Consider the following 10,384-nt stretch of genomic DNA (forward strand, 5'->3'; position numbering starts at 1 on the left):
TTTTGTGTTCGAGGCCGTGACTAGAGGAAGGCTGTTGGGGCATGTGTTATTGAGTATATCAGGGTAGGTGTAAATTACTGGAACTTGGTGAAGTTTGCAGAGGCTTTGTAGCTGTGGTTCTTACTCTCGGTTCCCTGTATGTTTTATGTCCGTGTACATTTTGACTGGAACTGAATAGAGAGCTGAAGAAAGGAAAAACGGACCGTTTAAGTATTTCCTTAATTTCAACACACCTGATAATAATCAGCGCTTGGTGTGGTGAAAAAAGGAGGGCAGTGGGAGGAGTGCTGGGACTGAGAAGCACTATATTAAATTTAACTCATCACTGTGGTTATTTCCCTCACGCGGGCTTCACACTTCTCGCAGCGAAATATGTTGCTGACTGGCATAATATAGTCTGGTAAGGCATATTGCTAGCATGTTATTTTAGTTTGTGGTAGAGGTTGGTGACTGCATAAATTAGTTGCTTTACTAACGCTCGCTAATCTAGGCTACCCGGCTAGCTAAAATATTCGACTAGCGAGCTAACTCGGTGTGTGGTAGAGGTTGGTGACTGGATAAATCAGTTGCTTTGCTAACTCTCGCTAATCTAGGTTACCCGGCTGGCTAAAATATCCGACTAGCGAGCTAATTCGGTGTGTTGGAGAGGTTGGGGACTGGATAAATTGCTTACTTTGCTAACGCTCGCTAATCTAGGTTACCCGGCTAGCTAAAATATTCGACTAGCGAGCTAATTCGGTGTGTGGTAGAGGTTGGTGACTGGATAAATCAGTTGCTTTGCTAACTCTCGCTAATCTAGGTTACCCGGCTGGCTAAAATATCCGACTAGCGAGCTAATTCGGTGTGTGAAAGAGGTTGGGGACTGGATAAATCAGTTGCTTTGCTAACTCTCGCTAATCTAGGTTACCCGGCTGGCTAAAATATCCGACTAGCGAGCTAATTCGGTGTGTGAAAGAGGTTGGGGACTGGATAAATTAGTTGCTTTGCTAACGCTCGCTAATCTAGGTTACCTAGCTAGCTAAAATATTCGACTAGCAAGCTAACTCGGTGTGTGAAAGAGGTTGGGGACTGGTTAAATTGCTTACTGTGCTAACGCTCGCTAATCTAGGCTACCCGGCTAGCTAAAATCTTTGACTAGCGAGCTAACTCGGTGTGTGAAAGAGGTTGGGGACTGGATAAATTAGTTGCTTTGCTAACGCTCGCTAATCTAGGTTACCTAGCTAGCTAAAAAATATTCGACTAGCAAGCTAACTTGGTGTGTGGTAGAGGTTGGGGACTGGATAAATTGGTTACTTTTCTAACGCTCGCTAATCTAGGTTACCTAGCTAGCTAATATCTTCGACTAGCGAGCTAATTCGGTGTGTGGGAGAGGTTGGGGACTGGTTAAATTGCTTACTTTGCTAACGCTAGGTTACCCAGCTAACTAAAACGCTCAACTAGCACGCCAATTCGGTGTGTGGAAGAGGTTGGGGACTGGATAAATGGTTACTTTTTTAACACTAGGTTAACCTAGGTTACCTAGTTAGCTAAAACATTCGGCTGGCTTGCATTTTGTATATATCATCTTAATGCGACCTGGCCCGCCGGCGGGCCAGAAAAATATCATAATTAATATCTGGCTGTGTTTATGAATGATTATAGGCTCAATATAGACACCCAATATGCCATTTTAAATCTTAGAATCTATGCTTTTTAGTCTAGCCTATTTAGCCTATACAGTTATCCCGCTTTTCCTTTCAGAAAATAAACATTTTAGGGCGAAATATTGATTGTTTATAAAAATGACATAATAAATAATATAATATAATAATAATATAATTTCCATATTTGAGTTTTTCGTACGTCCACATGTGAACCAATACGTACATGTTATACATGATTAAAACCATCTGACTCTCAGGATTACGGGACTGCAACTGTAGGATGTACAGTTCCTGAATTACAGCCGAAAGACAGCCGTAACACTATTTTACCCTAGTTTTTTTCAGGTCTCTTAACACCCGGGGTTACTTCAGGACACGAGCACAAACAAACAGAGCTCCACCAGCCCCTACCTCAGACTCATGGATTCAAAATGCGCTCCTTGCACTCAGGGCTCTGACGCATTTCCGCTTTTAAATAATACGGCTCGGACGCTTCCGGTTGTATTGTTTACATTCGCCGGCATACACAAAACCTCCTACTATTGCTAGTCTGAGTTCAAAATGAGTGTCCGTCGTAAAGTTTTCAAGTCGGAACATTTTCAGAAACAGCAAAAACAATATACAGAGCACTGTTGTGTTCCTTTTTGCACCGCGTCTGCTAAATTTAATGGAACCATAAGCTTTCATAGCTTCCCGGCTCAAAATGATCTAAGGACACAGTGGCTGATAAACATCCGCAGGGACCACTTTACCATTTCAGCGCATACAAAGGTCTGCAGCAGACACTTCATACCAGACCACCTGGTAGACCCAAAAACGGCAGAAGGTCGGAGAAGATTGGCAAAGGATGCAGTGCCACTGCTTTTTCAATGGAACGACTACAGCACACAGGCTCCAAGGCTAAGTGTATGGGAGAGAAGAGAAAGGCCAGCTGAACCTACCTGCCTTGATGATCCACCAGCTGATCTTACAATGGATCACGATTATTGTTCTGCTCCTGAGCCATCATCGCTAGACATGTCTTGTGCTGAAAACGAAGATCTGTCCCGTGAAGTGGAGGAGCTGAGAAATCAGCTACAAGAACTACGAGTCCAGACAACTTTTGGGCTGCAACGTTTCGCCGGCTCCGACGAGGACATCCGATTTTACACCAGGTAACGTGTAGTAAACACAGCTAGTTAGCTATTTAAGCAATGCACTGACAAGTTGACACGTAAAACGTAACATAAATATACTTATTTTGCCTACAGATTCCCAAGCTATGACCACCTGATGTCGTTTTGGTGGCTTATTGAGCCATCCGTCCACAAAATGGTTCGGGTCTCGAGAGCCAAAGCTGCAGCTAAGAAGAACGAAGACGTGACCCATTCACGACAGTCAGGGGTACGGTACTTTTTTTTAGTAACATAGAAACTAATGAAGGATTGAAGGAACTGATGATACCTGATTTACATATTATGATGTTACTGTAATATTTGGAATAAATTACCTGATGTTATAAATTTTGTCTTATGTACAGTCTTACTTAATAGTTGTAGTAGTTGTGGTGTATGACACCTGTCAGTGCAGTCTCAGCTTCAGTCTCTGTGCCTCAGGAACGTCTTAAAATGCTTTAAGTAGATTGTTTGTACATGTAATGATATACATATATATGAAAAAAATATTTTTTTTCAAAAGTCTTTGAAAAGTTACTTTATTTCAGTAATTCAGTTAAAATATGAAACTCATATTATATAGATGTATTGCACTCTATTTTATGCGTTTATTTTATTTTTTGATGATTATGGCTTACAGCCAATCAAACCTAAAAATCAGTTTCTCAGAAAGTTTGAATATTATATAAGACCAATTGGTACTTTCTGCAGTGTGGGCAGTGTGCCAAATCCTGCTGGAAAATGAAATCTGCATCTCCATAAAATTTGTCAGCAGAGGGAAGCATGAAGTGCTGTAAGATTTTCCAGGAAAACAAAACTGCACTGACTTTAGACTAACACAGTGGATCAACACCTCAAAATCTTACAGTACTTCATGCTTCCCTCTGCTGACAACTTTTATGGAGATGCAGATTTCATTTTCCAACAGGACTTGGTTCACTGCCCACACTGCCTAAAGTACCAATTGGTCTTATATAATATTCTAATTTTCTGAGACACTGATTTCTGGGTTTTCATTGGCTGTAAGCCATAATCATCAACAATAAAATAAATAAACACTGAAAATAGATCACTCTGTGTGTAATACATCTATATAATTATATGAGTTTCACATTTTGAACTGAATTACTGAAATAAAGTAACTTTTCAAAGATTTTCTAATTTCTTGAGATTTCCCTGTATTAATTTGACATTTTACAATATTACCCTCACAGAGGCAGGTGCTGCAGCCAATAGATGAATTTTTCCTTTTCCTCGTGCATCTCTCTGTTGGCCTGAAGGAGAGAGACTTGGGACACCGCTTTAACATCCATCCTTCCACAGTCAGCAGAATAATTTCAACGTGGACAAACTACCTTTACACGCTTCTAGGATCTGTGTGCATTTGGTTGTCGCAAGAGGAAGTGAAAAACAATCTCCCTGCTGAATACAAAGACTATCCTGATACTCAGGTAATCTTGGACTGCACTGAGCTCAGGTGCCAGACACCATCATCACCACTCCTACAAAGTGAGATGTACTCCACATACAAGTCACACTGCACCATGAAGGGCCTGGTTGGCATAGCCCCACATGGTCCTGTGACATTCGTCTCCTCACTTTATGCTGGGTCAGTGAGTGACAAAGAGCTGTTCAAACAGTCAGGGTTGGCCAATTTGCTCACTGAAGGAATGGCAGTGATGGTTGACAAGGGCTTTCTCATTACTGATTGTGTGAAGTGCAAAGTGTACTGCCCACCATTTCTGTCAAAGCAAAACCAGATGCCTGCATACCAGGTTACTGAAACCCAATCCATAGCTCGACTTAGAGTACATGTAGAATGTGTAATTAGGAGAATCAAACAAAACAAGTTGTTTGATGGTGTCATTTCTCTTACCCATACAGTAAACATTAGCCAGTTGTTTACAGTGGCATGCCTTTTGTCAAATTATCAAAACAAAGCACTGGTTAAGGCATGGGTTAAATAACTCCAGTCCCAGGGAGTCCATCTCCTCTATAGTTCTAGAGAATCAGTTCAGATTCAGCTCCTGATGTGAATAGCCAATGTACCAAAACATGTAAATAGTTTGCAGCACTCACACACACACATACTCTTCGCAAGAATTATTTTTGTTTTATTTGTGCACAATTTCATTAAGTAAACATATAATTTAATAAGAATATAAACTCACAATTTTGCACCTATAAAGTATCTGTTCAATATATTGAAGAAATTACTATTTAATAAATAATATATACATTAATATATAATATATAGTAGAATATATAATACATAATAATATAAAATATAATAGAATATATAATATATAGAATATAAAATATAATAGAATATAATAGAATATATATATAATATATAATAGAATAATATATAATATATATAGAATATTTAATATAAAATATAATAGAATATATAATATAATAGAATATAGAATATATAGAACAATTAATAGAATATAGAATAGAATATATAATATATAGAATAATTAATAGAATATATACTAGAATAATATAAAATATATATATATAATATTTTATATAATAGAATGTATAATATAGAATATTTAATATAATATAAAATATTTAATATAAAATAGAATAGAATATATAATATTTATTAAAATAGAACAGAATATATTATAATAGATGATATATATATATATATATATATATATATATATATATATATATATATATATATATATATATATATAAATAATGTAATATATAAGTATAAAAAAGTATTTTCAGGATTTAACAGATACTTATTATGGGTGCAAAATGTTTATACTATAGCAGTAGATAATTGTATACAGAACATTCCATGTTCACACAAGGTTTATCGTCGCTGTCCAATGAAAAACACTTATCTCCAAAACAGCAACTGTACAGGAAAGAGAAAAAAATCTTGTAAACTTTCAATAGAAGTCAATGTAAAAAGAGTTTTTCAGGTCATTTTAAAGAGTTTCTATTGCTCCATTGAACAATAAATTGTGAAACAGTGTAAGGAACTGTTTGTTTGTTCAAATTATGTAGTAAACTAAAAATCGACCAAAATTGAGTTTTTTTTTTTTTTTGGGACAGCGACGATATATTAAACTGTAAAAGAGCAGATTGTACTAAAAGCCACAGTAATTTTAGACACACCTCATATATATTAAACCTATAATGTGATTCAGGTGTGTTTGTGCAGATTCTGTATGAATTTTTGTAAACTTTGTACAATAAAAACATTTTGTAACAAGTGTAAACAGATTCAGTTTTCATTTTTACATTTTAACGTTTCATTGACAGGTATTTTGTCATGTATGTGTAGAAGTAAAAAAAGTCTGTCTTCTCACGAATTTGCCTCTGTACATCTGCATCCATGTAAATCCGTTCCACAAAGATGTCTTCCTGAGCCCACACCACGAAATCACACCACTGCAACCCAGTGATCAGTAACTGACCTTGAATCTGCCAGTAATACGCATGAGTCTTCTTTAGTTTGGAACATCCATACTCCATGTGCAGATACTTACAGTCAATGTAGTTCTTCACATTAGGACATTTTATTTCCACCAAGCCAAACTGGGGGTATTCAGTTGGGTCGAATACAACACCATCAGGGGATGCACCAAGCCAGGGAGCATCTGGGTGGATGACTAGACCACATGGAGTGTAGTTAACATTCAGCATTTTGCAGTATTCAGATGCTGCTCCGGACTCCATCTCTACACCTCTCTTCATTTCTGCCGTCTGTCTGGTACCTCTGATGATGCGCTCAGCTAGGGATTCCGCAGAGCTTTGCCCTTTGACATGACACACCTCACGAAAACGTGAGGCTGTCACTCTAGGCTGGCGAAGCACATGCCAGTCAGCACAGGAACTCTGCTCCTGAGTTGAAGCCTCAATTTGGTGAGCCATGTTAAGTGACACCTCCAAAGCTTTCAGGTGAAAAAGCTCCTGTTCAGTGCACACAAAAGCACATGTGGGTGCATCAAGGTGGTGGTCTTCCAGAGGCAGATGAGGAAAAGATGGAGCATCAAGATGCAGTGTGATGTGCCGTGATGGTAAGACAGGCTGCTGGTATGACAATACACTGCCCTCCTGCACCATACCAAAAGCACACTGAACAGCTGGCTTCTTTATTCCCATGCCCATGGTGGTCACTAGTGGCTTGTCTTCAAGTGCAAACTTTTCATAAGCCTCTGCAATTCTAAACATGCATGGGTCCGGTAAAGGGCCCACCATGCCTCTGTAGAGTCCGCTTCTACAAAAAAATAAACAGAAAAAAAAACCAAACTGTAAGCATTTAAATTATTATTTATACATTCCTACATTTCCACATTTCTACATTTCAGGTGTGGTGGAGCAGGTAAAGTTGTGGAGTTAAATTGGTGCCAAAAGTTTTACACAAAAATCTGCAGTCAAAAATTTAATAATCAAAAGGAAAAGTGTATATTGCAAATTCAAAATAGAAATAAATTATATATTTATTAAGTATATATTGTTAAAGCTTATTTGTTACTTTATTATTCTTTGCAGTTTTGCATTTTTTACCCAGTCTATGCTTTGATTTCAGTCCAAGAGTCTAAAATAAAATATTTAAATTAAAATATACAATTTTATATACATTTTTTTTGTTTGAAATTTGCAACATACACTTTCTCCTTTTTGTTATTAAAATATTGATTGCAGATTTTATTTGTGTTTGTGTAAAACAAATTTGACTATAAAAAAATATTACTGCTGGTAAAATAAGTAGATTTGTAAAGAAATGAATCACCTTACCTAACCCCACCTTGAGATGTCCGGTTTGGCACAGGTTTGGTGATCACCATGCTGTTGATGGGTCCTGGCTTTACACCCTAATAAGAGAGACAAAAGATGCTGTAATTAGTCCAGACAGTGCATTAAATTAGAAAGCTTATCGAGTGTGATGACAATTATAAACTTACAATTGTCCGAGGTTTGTGCCAGCGTTGTTCCGTTTCAGTACAGCTGTGTACAGGGGGGACTACTGGCACACTGAGCTGAGAAAAATGTGCCGTTTGGAAAAGCAAAGCCACTATGTGGTTGCAAAGAGCAGTGCCTGCGACACATGAACAGCATGTGTGTGTCAACACAACAGGAGAAGAATCCCAAAGCCTGATCTGTAAAAGTGAAAGCAAAATTAGTAATGACTTCGCTTAATTCAAGGGTTCCCTATACCAGTCCTGGGGATCTCATATCACATTTTTAGGTATCTAATATTTAGCTTTTGATTCATTTAGTTTTGGTTTTGGTTTGGTGCGCGCTGGGCAAAAAAGTTGTTTTAAAATGAAGAGAAAACAAAAAATGTGTATGCCATACAGACCCCAAGAATGGAACATGGAACCTCTTGCTTATTTTATGACAGTAGGTTTTGGTTAGAAGAACATTTTTTTTAGGTTTTTAACTAAAACCCTTAAATTGTGTTAGTATTGTTAGTAAAAGAACAGTGAACACTGATTTGAACGTCTGAACTTTAGAGAAAAAAAACTGCAACCTAGTCACAGAGACCCCATTTTCTAAATAGTTTTGTGTTCTTCTAGCTTATTAACTAAGTTAAAGCTGGTAATTTGGTAAATACATAAATGTGTTGAGTTCATATGATTAAACCCTAGTTTACCAACATTCCCAGAGCAGTTTTTTTTACTCTATTTCTGGTAACTTACATGAGCCACTTTACTAGTGGCTTCATAAATTGATCAGATATGTTGAATCATGAAATGCTTAATACTGTGTGGAGTGGTCAAGAAACTGGACTGAAAAACACTGCCTAAAGGGTCAAACTTAGTTCCTGAATTCCAACAGATCTATGTTGCTCCCTCCCAAAAAAATCACTTAGAACAAAACAGCTAAAAGTGTATAATAAATGCTAAACTCTGCTATGCTATAGACACAGAACCCTCTGTTTTATCACTACACTTTCTCCCTACTCGTAAACTGTGTGGTGACTCGTTCTTCCTCATGGATCTGTAGCACAAGGCTCTCACGCTGACTTCACCTGACAGCCTGTCCATATTCGACACTGAATAACAACATACAAAATGACTGTACAGTTGGTACATTAATCAGGTAGATAATTATTGGTTTGTAACTAATCAAACTAGCAGCGTCTTCATGCTGTTGCTCTGTGTTAGCATTATTCACATAGCATTTTAGCACAACAAGGTAAATATAACGCATTACATGTAATATAGGTATAGAAATAAATATCATGAACAACAGCTTCAACATAAGACTTCATTTTTGTCTTACAGAAGATACTAACACACTAACACTAACAGGAGAAACTAACACAACTAACAGTAGTGTACCTAGCTAGCTAGCTAGCTATCCCTGCTAACACTGGCCTGTGTCGTCTAACAGAAAAATTAAGATAAAAAAATCCTTACCTTCGTAGTTGTGTACGTATGAAGACGCGTATAATTTAAAGCCTTTCTCCAGCTTGCTAGTGGGGGCTTTGCTGGTCTCCTTACATATCCGATGAACGTCGTTTATGTTCATTTTGGGAAGCTCTTGCAAACACCGGCTGAAAAACACTGCCATTGCGACTGTAGTGAAAAACCGGAAAAGCCAAACCGGAAACGCTGGAGCAGCACTAACGAGAATGCGGAAGTAGTTGTGCAAAGAGCACATTGCTCCACCTATAAGAAGATCCAGAAAAAAACAGTCGCCAGTAATCCCCATTTAGATCCCAACAGTGATTGAAGATATTTAACCCAGAAAGAAATTTTCTATTTTAATCCGCTGCAACACAACTCCCACAATTGTGGTTAAAACTGTACTGGTGTGAACAACTTCAGTCTGGTAGTCAGTTGTACCTACTCAAAACTCTTGCTTGTACTTACTGCATTTGGCTGGTCTGTTGAATCTATTTAAGTAGAGAAACTTCTATGCTGTGCTGAAAATTGGCCCTCCAGCAATGAAGTTGTTAATCCCTGCTGTACACTTACCTACTAACTTTTAAAGCATAAAAAATGCTTTTAGGAAATAATGACATTTTCTGATAGTTGTATTCATGTCTCTGAACACTTTCTCTAGGTTAAAGAGGAGTTCCGGCGCATTACAACAGTTGCCCTGGAAGAGATGTTCATGCTGAAGCTGGACTGGTACACACCACGGCTTTTACAGCTGTTGCGTGCCAAAGGGGGAGCTGCTGGTGCTAGGATGCATCCACTTCTGAACACTGTAAATGAGGTGTGTATGGGTTTGTTTGTTTTTCTCAAAAAAAATCTTTTATATACTTTTTTTTTTTTAAGGTGCAAAAATGTGCAAATCATTTATTTTCAGTCTCAAAGTATTGAGGAAAAAAGAGATTTGGTTGTCTGTTGCCTCATTGAGTACCTTGGGGAACACCAAGAAGACCTCTTCCAAGACTGTCAGGTATGTTAGTGATTGATCAACTTAAAAGAGAACTCTGGTGTAAAATGGACTTTTGGTGTAGTAAAACATGTTAAAATACCTTTAATGAATAGCCTACCTACTACAATTTAGTATTGTTTGTCCAAGCAGACTTTACAATTGGTGAAACGGGGCATACTGTTGCCCATGCAGATAATTCGCTTTTTAAACCTTTATCCA

The 10,384-nt window shown here is 37.6% G+C and overlaps 2 protein-coding genes across 3 annotated transcripts; one reads left to right on the plus strand and one right to left on the minus strand.

The window, feature by feature from the left end:
• Positions 1-421: 421 nt before the first annotated feature.
• Positions 422-3,199, plus strand: LOC125780611 (THAP domain-containing protein 1-like). 2 transcript variants are annotated; one of them, XM_049463066.1, is made up of 3 exons: positions 422-1,211; positions 1,317-2,797; positions 2,894-3,199. In XM_049463066.1, exons 2-3 carry the CDS (start codon positions 2,205-2,207, stop codon positions 3,051-3,053), a joined length of 753 nt encoding a protein of 250 aa, XP_049319023.1. In that variant the 5' UTR covers positions 422-1,211; positions 1,317-2,204; the 3' UTR covers positions 3,054-3,199. The 2 variants fall into 2 exon arrangements, with proteins under 2 accessions (XP_049319023.1, XP_049319022.1); XM_049463065.1 differs by having other exon boundaries at positions 422-2,797.
• A 2,357-nt stretch (positions 3,200-5,556) lies between these two features.
• Positions 5,557-9,413, minus strand: LOC111188275 (uncharacterized). The gene is made up of 4 exons (XM_049463057.1): positions 8,737-9,413; positions 7,735-7,929; positions 7,568-7,644; positions 5,557-7,046 (listed from the first exon to the last, which is right to left on the minus strand). Exons 1-4 carry the CDS (start codon positions 8,866-8,868, stop codon positions 6,071-6,073), a joined length of 1,380 nt encoding a protein of 459 aa, XP_049319014.1. The 5' UTR covers positions 8,869-9,413; the 3' UTR covers positions 5,557-6,070.
• Positions 9,414-10,384: the final 971 nt, after the last annotated feature.

The sequence above is a fragment of the Astyanax mexicanus genome, chromosome 13 (assembly GCF_023375975.1).
Source record: "Astyanax mexicanus isolate ESR-SI-001 chromosome 13, AstMex3_surface, whole genome shotgun sequence".
Taxonomy (NCBI): Eukaryota; Metazoa; Chordata; class Actinopteri; order Characiformes; family Acestrorhamphidae; genus Astyanax; species Astyanax mexicanus.